This window comes from Artemia franciscana, chromosome 19 (genome assembly GCF_032884065.1).
Source record: "Artemia franciscana chromosome 19, ASM3288406v1, whole genome shotgun sequence".
NCBI lineage: Eukaryota > Metazoa > Arthropoda > Branchiopoda > Anostraca > Artemiidae > Artemia > Artemia franciscana.
Genome location: NC_088881.1, coordinates 29412563 through 29433299, shown reverse-complemented (window position 1 = coordinate 29433299; position 20737 = coordinate 29412563). Strand labels below are relative to the sequence as shown.

The following is a 20737-nucleotide window of genomic DNA, read 5'->3' as shown; positions in this document are numbered from 1 at the left end:
CCGCTGCAACCCGGATACCAAGAAAAGTTAATCAATCATAATACTACTGCTAAAGGTAAGGCTACAACTATCAATCGATATATCAGTTACTATGAGCTAGCGTTCGTTCTTTATTATAAAGTATGACATAAACTATTTTAATAATAGGTTGTTTAAAGCATCCGTGGTGCTGTGGATTTAAAAAAAATCCTATATGGTCTAGTGGTTATGATAGCTGGCTCTCACCCAGTTGGCCCAGGTTTGACTTTCGGTATGGGAAATTTTCACCTATGATAATTTCTTAAGGAAAAGTTATAACTTCACCGATACTATATGTAAGAACTTCAACTATCTCTTCGACCATGATACAGATGAAACTTACATAATCCGATATACAGTGAACTTAATAGTTCTTTAACATATCCTCTCTTAGTAGGTTGCTAGCTAGCGCTGCAACCCGGCAAAGTTACAACTTCACCGATCCTATATGTAAAAACTTCAGCTATTTCTACGATCAAGATACAGATGGAACTTGCATAATCCACATTTATAGTGGACTTAATAGTTCAGGGCTGCCACAAAGTCTTTGGAAGTCCCTAGATCTTGCTTTGGTCCCTATTGGTTCCAAAATCAGTGCTCAGGTCCCTTAAGGTTTTTTCCTGATCAACATTCTTCCATATGAGTTAAATATCTTATCTCTAAGTAATGGAAGCCACTACGCAAGGTATGGTATTTCGGTATTGGTTTCATGTAAGTAATTTCCAACATGTATTCTCGTAACCATAATCTTGTTTCACGGCTACAGCGTTACTGTCTGAATGAAAGAGACTATAAGTAGCGAAAAGGATTGACACCCTTTGCCTCCGGAGTCATCTTAGGATTTCTTTTATTCTATCTTTCGGGAGATTTAATTATTTTGTCAGTGTTATGGTAGATGCATGGTCCTAGCTAGCCTTGAATTCTAAGGGGTTGATTATTTTGTCAGTATTATGCTAGATATGTTTTTTTTTATCTTAGCTTTCAGGAGAGTTAATTATTTTGTCAGATACGTGGGCCAGCCTTGGATTTTAGAAAGTTGAGGGGTAATTACCTCTTGACATAATTGCTCTTAACATCTCTTCTTTTTTCAGGCTTGACTATAATTGCTTATAACTGAATTTAAATGGGAGAGTGAAAATTTTTAAATGATTGGCTTGAGGAGAAAGACGAAACAGGGCACCAGAATAAAGAGTGGTGCAGAGCAGTCCCAGGAGATGTGCACTTGTTCTACTGTATCATTTGCAGTTCATCACTTGCTTGTCAAAAAGGTTGTTACTCTCTGCAGCAGCATTCTCAGCCTGGAGAACATAAAAAAAACGTCCAGACCAAGCTGAAACCCAATCAATTTCCCTTGACTTCAGCCGTCAGCTGCGCCCTGGAAGGTATTCAAACTGGAAATTACACTTACTCAGTAAATGAGCAAACAGTGATAGCTGAAATTATATGGACTCTAAAGATGATTTAATCCGACTACTCCAGTAATTCGGCAGACAGAATAGCAGAAGTCTTCAAGAAAATGTTCAAGGACCCTGTTCTTAATAATTTCTCCACGGACGAACCAATTTTACGTACCTGTTGAACAAATCGCTTGGACCACATTTTCAGAAGATTACATCGGAGGAAATTGGTAATAGTTATTATGTGAAAGAATTTGATGAAATTACCGACAGCGAAAGCAAAAAGAAGTTGCATATTAGAATCCGTTTCTGGTCTAAAAAGATGAATCAGGTGATAGAGAGGCATCTGAAGACTTGTTTCTTTGGTCATGCCACTGCAGAGGACCTAAAATCAGAAATTGTGAACAAAATTGATGGTAATAGTTTTTCCCTTTTTAAGCAGCTTATTTTGAATAGTGATGGCCCAAATGTGAATAAAAAACTGTCCAGACTGATGGACAGTGAAAATTATAAGGTAACAAATGGTCACAAACTTTTAGACATTGGCCCATGAGAATCCACATTGTACACAACGCCTTTCGCAAAAGCCTAGAAGAGGTTGGGGAGACTTGCTCGGATCTAATTGTGAAGGTGTATTACCTTTTTCGTGGGTGGCATGCGCGGATGGAAGACTTCAAAAAACCAGCAGAACACTGGCGTTCCCAGGTCGAACTTTGTCAAACATGTACCAACCCATGGCTATCGATTGGTTTTGTTGCTGCTAGGATTATTGTGCAGTGGCCAGCTTTTGTCGAGTGTCTTCATTCCGAAGAAAACTTTACTTTCGTCTTCATTCCGAAGAAAAATGCTAGTTTGATGAGGTTGAACGCATATAAAAGGATTGCAAAACTGCTGAAGCAGTCCACTTTGAAAGCAGAGTTTCAGTTCATTGTTGACAGTTCTAGTTTTTTCTCTCGGTTTACTTTGAATTTCCTGCGTGAAGATACGTCGGTTCATGAAATTTTTACTGAACTGGAGCTTCTTGTTCGGACGCTTGCTGGTCATATATTAGAAGTCGAAGCAGCTCAGAAACTGTAAGAAGACGTGAGTCCAAAACTGTGGGAATATGACAAAAATATGCTTTCTCTATTGACAGTTGCTGCCTCTCTAAGTGACGAAGTTCAGACTTGTCTCAGAGCTACTGACGAGCCTTCAAAACGTGTGTTTTTGCTTAGTTTACAAAAGCACTACGTGTCGGCTGCAAAGTACACTTTAAAGCAAGCTTTGAACGGAAAATCTTTGTTGTTCCTGAAAAGCTAGTTTTTCTTGCATCCAAGCCAGTTTTTGGAATCAAATTCTACTCAAAATTTGTTGCATGTCGCCTGAAAACTACCCATCCCAGTAAAAACTGATTAGCTGCTAGTCGAGTTTAGGCTAGTTTAGATCACTGAGTTCCCGTGTGTGATGGGAAGTATCCAAACCTTGCTATCATGGTGAAGAATATGTTGATTATTTATCATGGCTCGGCCAGTGTTGAGCGCCATTTTTCCCTGTCTGGGAGGATCCTCAGTGAGCAGAGAGCATCCATGAATGAGCGCACTTTGAATTTCAAGATTTTTGCTGCTGACCGGTTGTGTCGAGTTGGTGCGAGTGCTCAGAAAGCTTGTGTTACTGAAGATTTGATAAAGCTTGCCAAGTCAGCGTGGAAGACCTGTCAAAACTATCTGGACCAAGAGAAAGAGCTGAGAAAAATGGTGAAGAAGAACGGCACAAGTTTGAAAAAGGAGAACAGCAAAAACAGCCGCCAATCGCTGAAATGTCGTCGAACAAAGAAATAATAAGAACTCTTGAGTAGACTTTGAAAGAGAAAAAGGAAGCATTCAAGACTGAGGAACAATCAACTTATCAGATGCTCCTGAGAAGAAGAAGAAGAAGAAGAGGTTTCGTTAAGAAAAATGAGCACAGGAAGTTATATTGGTAGATTTAAGTCGAGTTCTGATTCTTGCGATTGAAAATTTGAAAATACAAAACTTTTAACTTAATTTTGGAAATAATCACGCATGGAAGGATTTCATTGTCCTAAGTTAAATTAGCCTTATAGGTACAAAAAAGAATAGAGGCTAGACTATTACTAATTTGAGTTATTTATTACAAAGCAAAACTTATTTCTGAATAAATACCATAACTAGGCTTTCTGTTGATCCGTTGATTTTTGAATTTAAAAAAGAGGGAATAGTTGTGGGAAAAGTGGAAGTCATGGCCAATTGTAGAAAAAAGCCAAGACAGATATTTGAATTCAGTGGGCAGCCCAGTCAAGGGTTAATTTTATCCCTTTGATTGCCGTTGCTACTGTCTGCCATTTATGCTACACCTTTCCGTGCATGTGTGTCCCTTCACCAAGACGATTTGATTTTCCCTTATTCTACGCCTATCTATTTTAGTTCTACCCTATTATAAATGAATATAAGACTATCTATAAACAAATGAAATGAGATCATTTCTGTACAATTCTGAAAAATGCTTATGTTAACTTTGCCTTTCACTAAGACTACTTGTCTTGGCTTTTTGCTCCTATTATCCCAGGCTCCTAACTTTTTCATAGCAGTCCACCAAGTTGATTTTAATTCAAAATATTATATTTGGAATTATATTATAATTAAACTAATGTTACACCTACTCCAAACACTACCGAAAGATCTTAAATGTGTTTCATTTGACCACATAAAACAATCTTTTATCAAATCCCTACAGTTCATAAATGAAACTCCCCAGCATCCCTAAGCGACTACTCACTGACTACAACTACGCCCGCGAGACTCTTTCAAGAATAGTGTCATCTATCTCATCTTTGGTCATCTCTATATAAGTAAGCCAATTATGATTTTTTTCTATTCCGGTTATGTACTCAGTAAATTTTTTGTTGAAAGGTTTTAGTATTTAGGTTAGGCTAACAATGCACTCTTATGAAATTCTACTGTCTTTTGGTTGTGCCCATTGGCTGTGTGATGTCCAGGGATGGATGTGGAATCTATGCCAAATTTGAAATTTTGTTACTAGGTAGCCTAGACACAGGCTACTCTAGAGACAAATGCGCATATATTCCTTTATACTTTTACCACAGCCTCTTGCCTATCAATATCACCTATGTATTTACCAGAGAATTAGTTGATTTTTGTAAGATATCACTACTCCAGGTAGAATAGGTAGAATAATTCTTTTATAATTCAATAATTGCTTCTGTGGCTAATTGCACCTTGATTTTTTGTTGAAAGGTTTTAGTATTTAGGTTAGGCTAACAATGCGCTCTTATGAAATTCTACTGTCTTTTGGTTGTACCCATTGGCTGTGTGATGTCCAGGGATGGATGTGGAATCTATGCCAAATTTGAAATTTTGTTACTAGGTAGCCTAGACACAGGCTACTCTAGAGACAAATGCGCATATATTCCTTTATACTTTTACCACAGCCTCTTGCCTATCAATATCACCTATGTATTTACCAGAGAATTAGTTGATTTTTGTAAGATATCACTACTCCAGGTAGAATAGGGTAGAGGTAACAAGATGGAAATAACCTAATTAGAAAATGGAATAGACAAAAATGACTCATGAGAATATGTAGGCTACTATTAAACATTAGGTCTACTAATAGTTATGCTAATTAGAGTAAACAGTATATACTTGGTTAAGTACTTAAAAAGAAGGAAACATGTTAAAAAAATAAATGTTACTTCATGTAGCTTACACATTTTGTATACAGCCTTGCTATGTTTTACCCCCTTCCCCCTTAATGTGCAAATATATAGCCCAAATTATATCTTTCCAATGCATTCTGCCACCCATTCACTTTTTTTACTTATACAACTATAGGCCTACTTGTAAAGTATAGTGGGGCTACATAAAAAATATGTTTACAATTATTCTGCATATTATGGAGTAAGAATCATTTCATCAACATGTTTCCTTCCCTATAGGTACTTAAATTGGCATATGTTGAGTTAACCTCAAGAGTAGGCCTAGTACCCTGGTCAATGTTGGTATTACCTGAACAATTGTTTTGGGTCATCAAACTATTGTTAATAGATGCATTTTGACTTTTTTAACATCTTTTCTCTCTTGCAAAACTACTGCAAACTCACCATTATGGAGTTATTATATATTTGCACATTAGGGGGGAGGGAGGCATAGCATTTATTAAATATAGCAATGGTTAGTTTATGTACTTAATATATGCTATGCTTTACCACCCCCCCCCCCCACCCCCACCTGTAATGTGCAAATATATATCCCAAATTTGTTTCTAAACTATTACAGATTTGCAATTTCAAATATCCAATCAATGAAAACAGAAATGATTGCAATTCTATATGTGTAAATACAAGAATATTTGGGTTGGAATAACTCCATAATGGTGAGTTTGTGGTAGTTTTACAGGAGAGAAAAGATGTTCAAAAAGTCAAAATGCATACAATAGTTTCATGACCCAAAACAATCGTTCAGGTAATATCAACATTGACCAATACCTTTAGTACTAAGGCTTGTATCATTCATAACATTAGAGTAGATTGCTCATTATGGACAAAATAAGCAGTAAAGTCCTAGTTTAGTTATTGTTCACTATCTGGGAAAGAGGGCACATTTGGAAAATGAAATTTTTAGGGATTGGTTTACAGATTAAAGTAGCCTATGTCCTAGGAAGGTATTTTCCAATACTTACCTCAAGACCTTCTCCCTCTAGAGGATAGTGATATTTGAAAGTCTATAACATTTTTGCTGTATGACATTGAAACCTTACAAAACAGATCCTCTGCTTTAACAAAGTGCAAGAAAACTGTTTTCAGCTTCACAACTTTGCTCAATCCCAATTTATGAGGCTTTGAATAACTGCAAATATATTTCCTAAATTTAGGAGAAAAAAACCATTGATATGGCTTAAAATTCTACTCTAGTAACTACATATTCAGTAACTACTACATATTCTAGTAACTACTACATTCTGAATTACATATTCAGAACTAAAACCAGAGAAAAAGAAACTGAAAATTAAGGTAAAATGTTGTTATGTCAAAATTCCAAGGATCTGTTGAGTAGGCAAATTTCTTAAACCTAGAAATCAGAAGAGGGTTAACATGGATGCTTAGTAATACCATTCCAAGAAAATATTTGGCCCTGGATTCATACTGAAAGTTTTATTTCCCTAACCTAACCCCCTTCCTATATAGCAAAAAGTAGCTAAACTAGAATTTTACCATAATGGGCTATGTATAGTTTTGGTATCACTATGCCATTAAAGCAGTCTGTAAATTCAGAGACCTTGCTATAACTGGGCTACAAATTTAGTGAACCTACTGTTTGAGGGAACTCTAAAGCTTACAACATAATTTACCTAGGATGAAAGTGAATGTTTCATTCAATGCTTTTTTCAAGGTTTTATAATTCTTTTATAATTCAATAATTGCTTCTGAGACTAATTGCACCTTGAGTCCTTAAAGAGGCCCCAAAGGTTTCTTATTTTTGTAGCCACACAAAAAAGTTATCAACACTAGTAAAGGAATTGGAAAGTTGTTAAAACATACCATTAGCAATAAATAAATTGTTCAGAAGTAATATACTTTGAAGATATATTTATCATAATACAAAATCAATAGCCTTGACAACTGTACTGTTGTCCTAATGTTTGAATTAAGTGTTTTTTTTTTTTTTTTTTTTTTTTTGCTGTCATCTAACAAAAGCACTGAATTTTTGTGACTTGAAACTTTGCTGCTGACTCACAAATGTGCTGGATTTTATAACTCTAAAATATTTCATATAAACAGAAGAACATCTAGAAAACAACAGCATGGTTAGTTGCCATTTATGAGTCAAAATTTGTTGAACATAAATCATTTCTCTTTGTGATGGTTGTATAGTTAAGTGTCTGGAAGTAGCATCAACATTTTTAGAAGATAGTGATGCTAGCATTGATTTTTACAAGCATGTTTGTTCTTTCAGTTCATGTTCATTTTTGGCATGTTACAATACTTAAAACAGAAAAGGGTACTTATTTGTTTAGCAACCCCACTCAAGTTCTTCATCCATTGATGCACTGTAGAATGAGTTTTTTTTTTTGGCATAGCATGAGACAAGACAAGTGACAGAATAGATGGGAAATACATAATTTGGGCTATATATTTGCACATTAGGGGGGGGGGTACAGTATTTATACAGTATGAAGTTGTAAAATAATTCTTACTTCATATTATGCAGAATGACCACACCTAACACATTTGCAGGCAGAACCTCTATACTTTACCCCCCTCTCTCCTAGTGTGCAAAGACATAACCCAAATTTGTTTCTAAGTCTTATATTTCATCATATGATAGTGTATTTAATTTTGAGTAACCTAACTTCACTTCTTTAGTGGGGCTGCTGTAACAGATAAGTACCCAGAAAAGTAAGTGGTGGCAGTATATAAAAACCAAATAAGCCTGGTAGGCTATGTTGAGCTTATAAACAAATAACAGCCTAAGTGTTGAACTAATATTTAACCTGAAAATTAGGATTTTTGTTGTATCCTTTGTAAACCTTTCTGTTGATGACTGGGTTTACATTGATATCATCTAATATTGTCATGTATGTACTGGTAAGCATGTTGCCAAATTTTTCAAAGCTAAGGATTCACATGGCAGGAGACAGAAGAAAAGGGTCTTTACTATAAACTATTTATGTATTCTACAAAATCTATATACATGGTTTGAAAACAAACACAAGAGAAGAACTTTACAGAAGTACTGCACAAGAGGAACTACTTGTAACGCTTCAGAAATCTATATATAATGATTTTCAAGGTTCTTAGAAACATGTTCTACTATGTTCAAATTGGCCAAGTTCTACTTTCTGGTATTATAAACCTAGTTTTTCTTATTCCCATTTCCAAAGGAAAGAGCATCATAAATTTTACAAACCTGTGTCCCATTTAGGCTTCTTGAATACAATGTAGATTCCAAAGATAAAGTTGACCCATGTTGGATTAAAATTATGTTTCCTGTTCCAAGACTTGCATCCAAAAGCTTGCACCTTTCATCTTCATCTCATCAATCTTTGTCAGTTTCAAGGAGCTCCATGAATTCCTCATCAAGACATTTAGACCCTCTAACAACTATTTATCAAGCTATTTGACCCTGACGGTTTTCTTTCTTTGTTATGAAGTGGTCAAGGGGGTAAAAAACTTCCCAAAACCCACTTACTTCCTTTCTGGAGTGACACCATAAATTGACTAACTTGTCAAAGATTCTTCTTGTGATGTTTGAAAATTAAATGGAACCACAATGGTGTAGCCCCAAGGATTATTGAGAAATCTCAAAAATAAAACTACATGGGGTTATTTTTATCCTGCCCAACCAATTTAAGGGTTCCCTAAATAAACTGAAACTCTTATCACTAACATATAGTAATTCAGGAGGTACAGTTAAGTCCTGAAGATTGTTATCTTTTATTGTTACCTTTTGCAATCTAATTCACAGCAATTGTAATTGTTACTCCAATTACATAACAAGCAGGTATACAATACATGCACGCTATTGCGTCAGACCCAGGGGCATGTGATAACGTCTTAAGGGGCTAGTAGCTTTAATAGTTTACCCCCTATCTGGGTTGTTAAAGTGCCTATGGGGGTACTACTATAAATGCAAACAGTAAAAAAAAATTAAAATTGTTTAATTATTAAAACTAGATAAAAAAGTAACATTAATATAATTTACACTAAAATAAAACTTTTTAGATTAATAGATAAAAATAATTAAGCTATCGAGATTATAAAATTAAATTATAATTAGATTGTAATTGTAATCACACTATTTAATTCTTGAAAATATACAATAAAGTAATATTTATATAATGGATAATGAAAGAAAACATATGAAATTAATAAATAAAAATAAATAACTTATTAACATTATAAAAATAAACTATAATTGAGTAGAAATTATATTATTTAATTATTAAAAATAAATACTAAGGTAATATTAATGTAATTTACATTAAAAGGAAGCAAAATACCATATTGATAAGATTAATCCTGACATCACCATTACCAAAAAATTGACCATAGGTTTACTTTATATGACTTTGCAACCTTGACATGGTGAATTCGCTGATGTTTTGTTGAATTTGCAATTATTTAAAATTAAAATATTCTAATATGTTTGACATTGTGCCACTCCGAAATTTATCTACACCTTTTTCCATGGGCTCTAATAATTTCGTGATATTTAGTGCTCAGAAAACATTGCCTTTAATAGGATAAAAATGGCCTAACAGAAGAAGAAAGAAGCATAAAGTAAACATTGCCATACTAGATGATTGTTAATTGGATGATAATCAATGCTTATGGAGTATATAAGTTTAACTAAATGGATTTATATCCGAATAGTAAGTTTTTAACCCCTTCTCAGAAGCCCCATCAGTACAATGATTTCATAGTTGTATATGGATTTTGTGGTAAGGAAAAATTTGTTATTTTGAATGGAAGAGTTGGAAAGGATGGAGGTGTGGGAAATTTCCTTATTTTTCTGGGGCCACTCCAAGTGTGATTGATTATATTTTGGTGGGTGATCCTCTTTGGTGTCTATGTGCGGATTTTGAGGTGATGGCAGTTGTAGGTTTGGATCACTTGCCTGTTAAGGCTGCTTTTGAGTGGGTTAGTTCTAAGAAACTAGCAGCTAATAGTGATAGGAAGAAAATACGCAGGCAAACTGAGGATTTTGTGATTAGAAAGACACTAAAAGTAACAGGAGAGAAAGAGAAAAATTTTCGGAGTATAGGCAGTAGGGAAAATATTAGATTTTATATGGATTACAAATTGATTTGGAATAAGTATAAGAAAATGTTGAAGATTAAGAAAAAACGGAATATAGGACAGAAGAGCAACTGAAAAAGATCATAGAGAAAGGGAAATTAGGACCATTTGGTGTATAGTTAAAAACTCTATAGGAGAAATAGAGTTTTGTGATGGTATGCCAGCAGTATTTTCCTGGCTTGCATATTTAGAGGAGAGAGAAAATGATGTGATTGGGGACCAAGGAGGAACTAGTTTGAATGTAGATCTGATATCTGCAGTACATGATGTAGTTGATAGGCCAATGAAAGAATGTGATTACGATTTGGTTGCTCCCATCCAGGTAAGTGAAGTTGTTGAGACCATGAAAGGAATGAGAGGTGGGTCTGCTCCAGTTATAGATGAAATACCAACCGTACTTTGGAAGTGGGGACGGGTATGGCTACTGCCTGTTATAGCAGGAATGTTTTCTGGTATATTGAATAGTGCAGAATGACCCTTGTCTTGGGCTACGTCTATTCTAGTGATGTTATTTAAAAGGGGGATTGATTAGACCATGGGAAATATAGAGGTATAAGCCTAAGTAATGTGCTTAGTCAGGTTTTTGTGAAGATATTATGTCGTAGGGTAGATCATTGGATAGACCAAAATAGAATTTTATCAGATTTGCAGGCAGGGTTCAGAAAAGGCTATAGCCCTATAGATTAGATTTTTGCTTTATTTGGGAAGATTAGGAAACAAGTTAGGAGAAAAGAGGGCAGGTTATATATTGGTTATAATAAAAGAACCTTGAATCTATGTGTATTATAGTTAAGATTGTTGTATGGGTAGGCAAGAATTTCTCTAGGGTTATTAGGAGTAGACTTGGTGTTAAGCAGGGATGTACAATTTCCTCAATGGTGTTTTCATTGTATATTAATGATTTTGAAAATTATTTGATAGGCAAAGGCGTTGATAGGCAGAGGTGTAATAATTAAGCTTTCGAGTGCAAGCGTTATGATATTACTTTTTATGGATGATATAGCATTAGTAGCAGAAAGTAAAGAACATTTACAACAACTGCTAGATGTAGCCTCTTCTTATTTTAGGAATAATAAACTAGTATTAAATGTAAAAAAGTCGGTGGTAATGGTTTTTAGGAAAAGTGGAGAATGGATAGATTTGCAGTGTTAGTTTACATACGAAAGTAGGACATTAGACCATGTATATGAATTTCAGTACTTAGGTTGTAGGCTTTTGTCAGATGGGAAATGGATGAAACATCTCAAGATGGTAGAAAGTAAGGAAAATAGACTACTAGGAATGTTAAGTAAAGGTAGTATTAAGGAAATTAGGGATGTAGGATTGCTAAAATATATTTTTATGCTAGGGTTAGATTGGCTTTACATTACGTGGTAGAGCTTTGGGGGTTTAATAAGGGGTTAAATTTAGAAAGAATGCAGTTGAGGTTTTTTAAGCGTATGTTATACCTTGATAATAAGTTTAATGGGTTAGTGCTTAGACGGGATATAGGGATAAAGTGTATGAGACAGAGTAGGCTAATTAGTATGGCTAAATATTGGAAAAGGGTGTCATCAATAGAAGATAATAGGCAAGTTGAACAAGAATTTTTGATGATGCTTCAAGATATGAGGTAGGATTTTTGACCAAATCAGGTTAAGAATATATTAGACCATGCAGGGCTAGGTAATTGCTGGAATGAAGGAAAGGGGATGGGAGAGATGGTAGGGACTGTATCAAGGTTAGTTGCCATTAGGCTAGAATCTCAAGAAGTTCAGGTTTGGCATGTTGAGAAGGCCACCTTGCCGTCCCTTGGGATATATGTAGAGGTCAAGGAGCATTGGGGTGAAGAAATATACCTAAAAATGGGATTCGCTCCAGAAGATTTGAAATGAGTAATGTATGTAAGGGGGAATTTTGTGCCTTTTGGAGAACGTAGGAAATATTTAGGGAGAAATAGACTGAGGAATGTTTCTTACAGTTGACGTATGTGTGGAGAGATGGATGAGTCTTTGCATCATTTTTTAGAGGATTGTACGGAGTTGCACTTGGAAATATTTGGTATTGAGGTCGGAGGGAGGGATTGGATTTTGGAAATTTTGAGAAGTATGTGTTACTTGAATATAAATAATATTGGAAAGTTCGTCCAGGTAGGTATGAGGTATCATGATGATTTTCTTAAATCATTAGTTTTAGTGTCTTTTCAGTTTATGTTTTGTTGCTGTATTTTTCGCTTGTTTGTGTATTTCACCATGGCCCAATTTACATATTGTAAAACTTATGTTGAATTTTTTAACAGGGTAGGTTGAGGACAGAAACAATGAGTTGGAGGGATGTATGTTACCTATGAGGATTTATTCTTTGCAAAACGCTGGCTGATTTACTGAAATGAAGACCCCAGGTGAAAAAAAGAAACATCCTTTACTATTTTCGGGTTTTAATCAGGATAATGGTAAGATTTTTGTTCTTTCGTTTTAGTATTTAGACTAGAGTTATAATCATAAGTTGTGTATATACAAGGTGGCAAATGTTTTCCACCAGTATCGTTTTTGTAACACTTCACTATCACTCTCTCTCTCTCTCTCTCTCTCCTTTTCTTTCTCTCTCTCTCTCTCTCTCTCTCTCTCTCTCTCTCTCTCTCTCTCTCTCTCTCTCTCTCTCTCTCTCTCTCTCTCTCTCTCTCTCTCTCTCTCTCTCTCTCTCTCTCTCTCTCTATTTTTTACCATTGCTCCCTACAAAGTGGTACTGGAACCATGAAGCTCAAAAACTGTAGCCTGTTTGTGTAAAAAGCCTGTAGGACAAAAATCAGGTGGAAAGACAGAAATATACCATTTGATTCTTTGTTTAATACTCTTTTCAGACGCAATAACCACACCGTTATTATTGCTTACCATGAATAAAAGTTCAAATAGGGATAAAATCCTTTTGATTGACAGCGATCAATTTCACGAAAAATACTAGATATTTCGTTCAAATATGCAAGTTTGCAAAGAGCAACATTAAAACTTAAAAAAAAACTTAAATTGTTACGTATATGAGGGGGTTGCCCCTCCTCTACACCTCGCTCTTCACGCTAAAGTTTTTTTGTACTTTTAAAAAGCTTCTTATTGTTCTAATTAAATAACCCTTGTGCTTCATGAGTAATTCTTAAAGAATTGGGACAGAATTCAAACTTTAGTATAAAGGGCGTGTTGTTGAGGAGAGGTCCACCCCTCTCATATACGTAATAATATCTGTTCGTTTTAAGTTTTAGCGTTGCTCCTTACTTTCAGCTGAAAAACTTTTTTGTGTCCATTTGATTGAGCCCTATCTGGATAATCTAGGACCATTGAGTCAATACTATCACCCATACGAAAAAAATAACAAATAAACACGTATCCGTGATCTTTCTTCTGGGGAAAAATGCAAAACTCCACATTTTTCCTGATAGGAGCTTGATACCTCTACAGTAGTGTCACCTGATACCCTGAGTCTGATGGTGTGCTTTTCGTTGCGACGTGTTGACCTTTAGAGAGCGTTTCCCCCTTTTTGGAAAATCAGACAAATTTTTATCTGGCCCGTTGCCTTTGATTGGTAACACTAAGCTCAATGGAATCAGCGTATTTGGAATTATATATTTGGAATCAGCATAATAAGCCAATTCTTTTGATGTATCTATTTGTATAAAGATTCCGTTTCTTAGAGTTTCAAACAAATATTTTGTTGATTTCAAGGGTCTGCATTTTTTTATACTTGTTTGTTTCTCATTAGAAGTGGATTCAAAATCACGATGAAGCCAATTTGAAAATAAATAACAACAAAGTTTTTAGATAGCTCAGGCTATAACTGACTCCATTAGTGGGGATAAATGGGGAGCTGGGACACAATTAAAATGACACTGATTATTATTTCTGACTGCTATTGAATGGAGGTCAAATGATAGATATTTTTTTCTATCTAATTTCTATCGTATACCATGTTTATTTTATTATATCTTCTGAGCTAAACATTATAATAATAAAATTCTTATTCCATCACATTAAGAAATTTTCTTTTAGATTTTCAAATTCGCTTTTAGGCAGAACTGTTCCTAGGGCCGGTGGCGCATGGGAAAAATTGATTATAGTACCTGACTTAAATAAAAGCAAAAAAAAAGTCAAATCAAAGTGAAAAAGTGCATCAAAGTAGGACAATTCCCAGCCGCAGTGCCCCCCAAGCTATGGCACCAGAGAAACTGCCCTGATTGCCCCCCTTGGAATGGCTCTGATTTTAGTTTACTCTCATCCTAAGCCCTGCTCTCCTTATGCATCTGTATAGGGATAGCCTATAGACCTCTGATTCCCAATGTGGGGCACAGGCCTGGATATCCCCAAAATCCTCGATATCTTGAATTAGTTTCAATCTCCTTAAAAATAAACAATCTAAGTCAAAGAAAAACCATGCATAACTCGAAATTATTTTGTGATTACGTTTTACCTCTGAAAGTTCAAGTGACCCGAAAATTACCTCTGTAACTAAAAATTCAGTAGATAAGTCGTCATTTAAATTTCTCTATCTCCACAAGTCAAAGTCGACCTCTGCAATTCGAAGTTTTTCGAACGGACCTCTGTTAGTCGCAACCCCGGTATATAAGTTGCAACGTGTAAGCTTTGATATGTGTTAATTGTGTTTAACATATTTTTGTATCAGATCCTGTTTTATGTTCAGGTGTCTATTTCATAGAAAGCTAAGTTAATTATTGACATTTCAAAGTCAAGTCTTGACATTTGAAAATCAAGTCTCGATATGTCAACTCTAAATGTCAACACTTATAAAGTTATTTTTAACCTTACAGTGGATGTAGGGAGTAAATTTAGTGATTTTGTACCTATATATATATATATATATATATATATATATATATATATATATATATATATATATATATATATATATATATATATATAATATATATATATATATATATATGCATATATACTAATAATAGGGTGATAGTCTAGCGAATATGTACTATAAGATTTGATAAACGGATATGCAATATACAAATCCGTTACTGACATTGTGATAAGGTCCAGTATAGAGGAAACATTCTTGTCTAATTCTTTAAATATACCGTGATTATTTCACTCAAGAATGCAACCCCCCCCCCCCTAATTGTCCCTAATTTAGCCCTAGGATTCTTGTTTAAAAAAAAAATTGAAAAAAAACACTAACAGCTAAATTCTTGCTTTATAACATGCAGCATGTTTCAATGAATCAAAATTTCATATTTGCTTTCATTGTTATCGATACATACATCATCTTAAATAATATCCGATATCTAACAGATCTGACATTTTTTTTTTACAATCAAATATAGACTATATCTAATGGTTTTGACAGTTTTGACAAGAGGGTTTGACAGCCCCCATTATAGCCTTTATTGACAGCTTTGTCGCCAACATAGGCTTTTCAACAGCTTGATCATCTCAAAAAAACATATTTGGCTACTTGAAGATGGTTCAAAATCACCTTCAGGAGTTTATGATGGACGTACTGCTAAATTGATTTTGTAACAAATTTGCTCAGCCACTTTGAAGCTGAAAATACTAAGAATATTTATGGTTCGATCATAGCTTACGTTAAATGGAGCTAAAGCAACGACAAGTTCAAATTTTGGATATTTTTTGTGCAACGCATTAGAGAGCAAGTGACCTCCTATAAAAGTCCAAACCAACTCATTTGGATGTTGTGGTGGTGGCTGTGCAATTTAACAAAGCAAGCAGCAACCTCTAAGTGAATCACCTTCGTTGGCTACTCTTTCCTCGGGAAAATGGTGAACTCCACAGTGAATATATAAATTCTTGAAGGGTCTCTCTGACTTTTAATAAACATTTGCTTAGTTTACTGGATCTTTAGAGATTTGCGCTTGGTTTTGCACCACAATTTGTTGGTGTCAAAATTTGCGACCGTGTGGTTCTTCTAACATGATATTTTCTTCTACTTCATTTTTATTTTTGTTTAGTTCGGATTCTCGCTGTCGCTTATCTTCTAACAGCACAATTTTTGTTCTCTATTGTCATTTTTGACACGTTCTGATATTCGCTTTCACATATATGCTAACCGCACAATTCTTTGTTCTTCACTACCATTTTGACACATTCTGATTCTTGCTGTCGCGTGTGATTCTCACTACCGCTTATCTTCTAACCGCATATTTCTTCGTTCTTCGTTTTCATTTTGGATTTGCTCCCTACAAAGTGATACCTACTACTCCTTACCATTGCTCCCTACAAAGTGATTAATAGACTTGTAATCATAAGTTGTGTATATACAAGGCGCCAAATGCTCTCCACCAGTATCGTTTTTGCAACACTTCAGTTCTTAACATTGTTGTCACATGTCTTGTAACCATATAGTTTCTTGTTTTTCCCTTTCTTTCTTTTTCTCGTTGTAATTCTCGCTGCCGCTTATCTTCTAACAACAAATTTCTTTGTTCTTCACTTTTGTTTTAACTTGTTACTATTATCGTTGTTGCAAGTATTCTAACTGCATATTTCTTTGTTCCTCGTTTTCGTTTACCATTCATTCAGACGATTTTTCCAATACCCTTTACCATAGCTTCTTGGATTGGTTTTCGTCAGATTTGACGGTCTAGGTTGTTGTCACCCCTGAATCTACAATTTCAGGTCGTCCTCTAAATCTCGTCTCATTTGATGGTCAGTTTTTTTTTTTTTTTTTTGAGCAACTTTTATTTTACGTTTTTGTCTTCTATGTATTATGAAACTTCTTGAAAGGTTTTGCCTTTTATAGGACGTCACTTGCTCTCTAAAAAGTTCAACAAACAAATTTGAAAATTGAATTCATGGTTTGCTTTAGCTTCACGGTTTGCTTTTGGTTTGCTTTTGCTTTAGCTCAATGTAAACGGTGATCAAACCAGCAATAGTCGTAATGTTTTTAGCTTCAAACTAGCTGGACAAATTTATCTCAATTGATTTAATGGCATATCCATTACAAACCCCTGAAGGTGGTTTTGAACCACCTTCATATAGCCAAATGTTCTTTTTAGACCCAATAAAGCTGTTGAAGAACGCCTTGCATATCCTTTAAGTCATGGGATCTCTTATAACGTATTGGAGAAACGTCTTAGGAGAAATTTTGTGAGACACAAACCGGTATGCCAAAGGTTACATGAAAATGCGAGAAGTAAAGTCAATCGCAGGTGATGTACCTGCGCAATCAACCTGCGCAATAAAGTGAATCGCAAATGAACCTGCTTGTTTCCTGGTACAACATCCTTGGTTCATAACACGGTATGTTGACCATAACAAGCCTACAATTTGTAATCTCTCAAGGAAACCCACTGGCTTTAATGAAAACTCTTTAGGGTGTGCTCAAGGCTGGCTTTTTTTAAGCATGAAAAAGAAATAAAAAAGAATCACGTATATTCCCTCTGATCATTAAGAGTCACTGAATTTATGAATTCTATAAGCTGTCTGGAGAACTCGCTCGTCTTTAGGGTTTAGCCACCCTTTGTTTTTTCCAGACGTCTGATTAGTTACATGTACTTACAATATGTAGTTAGATTAAGCAACAAAAGCCTCGAATAATTTTTTATTATAAATTGGAAGTGAAAAAGCAAAACACTCCAATTTCCACGTATGGAAGAACCTTGCCCATTTTAGGCTGAAGTCCCAGGATTTTGTCATCCCTTTCTTTGGGTATGATATATCCCAACTTTAGAGACTCATAGACATATTTTTAAAATGTACATACATAAGCCGTGTAAAATATATATCTGCTTTTAAAGAAAGGGGAACTTTGGATTCAGATAAGTTTCCTTGGTTGAGGATTTTGGTAAGAATTTTTCCTTATGTTTAATATGTTTCTTCTTTTTTTTATTTAGGTTGCTTTGCTTGTGGATTAGAAAATGGATTCCGTGTTTACAATTGCGAACCATTAAAAGAAAAAGAGAGACAGGACTTCGCGGATGGAGGAATCGGCTTCATTGAGATGCTATTCAGGTGCAACTATTTGGCGCTGGTTGGTGGAGGACTTTGTCCAAAGTATCCACCTAACAAGGGTATGTCCCGTTATTAGACTCTAATTTATAATGGGTTTTGCACAGAGTCCAAAATCATAGAGATTATAAAGTTTGATCGGCTTTATTGAGATGCTATTCAGGTGCAATTGTTTGGCGCAGGTTGGCGGAGGACTTTGTCTAAATATCCACCTAACAAGGGTATGTCCCGTTATTAAATTTTGATTTATAATAGGTTTTGCATAGAGTTCAGAACCGTAGAGCTGTTAAATCCAATTTACTTTTTTGAGGTGCTATTTAGGTGAAACTATGCGGCGCCAATTCTTTATTGAAATTCAGCACGTATGGGAGCCTTGAAGCTACTATTCTATAAGGAGTCACAACAAAATTGTCACAAAAAAGTCTCATTTATCACAGAGACGTTCTAGTTTTAAAACGTCACAAAAACTTACTTGAGAACCGTCGCCCCTTAACCCCAATTTTTTACGCTAAAGTTTCGGCTCTTTCTCCAAATAACGCAAAAACGAATATTCTTGCACAAGGCAAGTTGGAATGGAACTCACAAAGACGTTCTATTTTTTTAAAAATCCCAAAAACTTATTTGAGAACCATCACCCCTTAACCCCAGTTTCTTACGCTAAAGTTTCGGCTCTTTCTCCAAATAACGCAAAAACGAATATTCTTGCACAAGGCCAGTGGGAATGGAACTCACAAAGACGTTCTATTTTTTTAAAAATCGCAAAAACTTATTTGAGAACCCTCACCCCTTAACCCCAATTTTTTACACTCAAATTTCAGTTCTGTCTCCAAATAATGCAAAAACTAATATTCTGGCATAAGGCCAATGGGAATGGAACAAACGATATTTTTCACAGTGAATCGAGTTTGGAAGGGTTTTTGATGCACGTTTTCTTAATACAACGACATTTTCTATCCAAATGTTTTGAAAGAAAATTGGAAAATAAAACACTTGAAGTTATTTACTAACTGTATTTCTTGCACTAAAAGCACTATTTTAACTCCATTATAAACAGGGAAAGGGGGAAATACAAAATGATATCTGTTTTTTGAAAGGTGTCATCTCGCTCTATGCTATAGATCGATGGAACTTTTCAAATTCCATATTAAGCCACTGACAGAGTACGAAAAAAGGTTTTTGAAGTGAAGAATAAAAAAGGCATAAAAATATTAAGGTGACATTTATAAATAATATCAAAAATCGTACAATATCTATAAAAATTTTTTATAGAAATAAGAGAGAGAGAGAGAGAGAGAGAGAGAGAGAGAGAGAGAGAGAGAGAGAGAGAGGAGAGAAGAGGAGAGGAGAGAGAGAGAGGAGAGAGAGAGGAGAGAGAGAGAGGAGAGGAGAGAGAGAGAGAGAGAGAGAGATACATTAAGTGTTTGATTATTGGTTGTAAATAAAATTTTGTGATATGACGTAAATATACAACGATTATAAGTAAAGTATATAAAGCTAATGTATAAAATAAAAATAAAGCTTTTCTCTGTTGTTTTTTTTACTGGCTTTCCAAAAGCTTTTAAAAGTATAAAAAGCTATTATTGAGTGTAGTTTGAGCTGTATTTTTGAGCTATTATTGAGCTGTATTTTGTTTTTACTGTTTTGATTGTTTGATGCTATGTTAAAAATCATGCTTTTAAATATATTAGATGGTTCCCAAAAGCTTTGGAAGTTATAGGAAGTTAACTTCCAATGAATACGTTAATTATTTTGTGTTGATGTTACAAATCTTTAGTGATAAATGTTTGTTAATGTGTTGTCTTTCTTTTTTCCAGTTGTTATATGGGACGATTTGAAGAAGCGATCTGTGATTGAAATTGAGTTTTCTGCGCCAGTTCGTACAGTTCGGTTACGACGAGATCGCATTGTTGTCGTGTTAGATATGTTGATCAAGGTCTATACGTTTACTCAAACGCCTCAGCAATTACATGTTTTTGAAACTTGCTTCAATCCAAAAGGTGAGTTTCTTAACTTTAATCATGGACATGCTGGCGATAAATGATTTGGACTTGCAGACAGTGATAATAAATATCTTCGATCATGACTTGAATTTTTCATTATTGCTGGTTAATATTTCTGATCATTATTTTGATTTGCAATCATATTTCAGGTTTTATCTTTGGCAACCTTGTTGCCGAATATGACGTCAATCCCTTGTTGACGTCATATTCCAAGACGTCAATGGTCTTGGAAGTAAAGCCTGATATAGAAATAACTTGAAGTATTATGGGGTTGATTAACCTTCATCACCTTCTTTCTTATAAACAGACCGGGGCGCTTCGTATAGAAGGAGTAGTCGTAGAAACTTCAAAAAGGGCTTATTCAATTGGAAATTGAGAGGGCTAGGGCCATTCTGTCGAAAGTGACTGGGAGGGCAAATGTATATAATGACATTAATTGTAGAAAGATTGATTAGTTCAATATTTTATTTCACTATGATTTTATTTTCGTTTTCAATGCTGTAAGAACTGGAAAAGAAAATGTTTGTAATATAATTCGTTTTCAGTGAA

General features: G+C 34.9%; 1 protein-coding gene across 2 annotated transcripts in view; it reads left to right on the top strand.

Moving 5' to 3' along the window:
* The window catches only part of LOC136039533 (WD repeat domain phosphoinositide-interacting protein 3-like), a 475762-nt gene that overhangs the window by 426143 nt on the left and 28882 nt on the right, over positions 1-20737 (top strand). The window contains exons 1-4 of one of the 2 annotated variants that reach the window (XM_065723338.1): positions 4274-4302; positions 12509-12661; positions 18074-18250; positions 20003-20185. In XM_065723338.1, coding sequence (XP_065579410.1) covers positions 12598-12661; positions 18074-18250; positions 20003-20185 — 424 coding nt within the window. In that variant the 5' untranslated portion in view covers positions 4274-4302; positions 12509-12597. Of the gene's footprint in view, positions 1-4273; positions 4303-12508; positions 12662-18073; positions 18251-20002; positions 20186-20737 lie in introns of those variants that run through there. The other variant, XM_065723339.1, reaches the window with a different exon arrangement.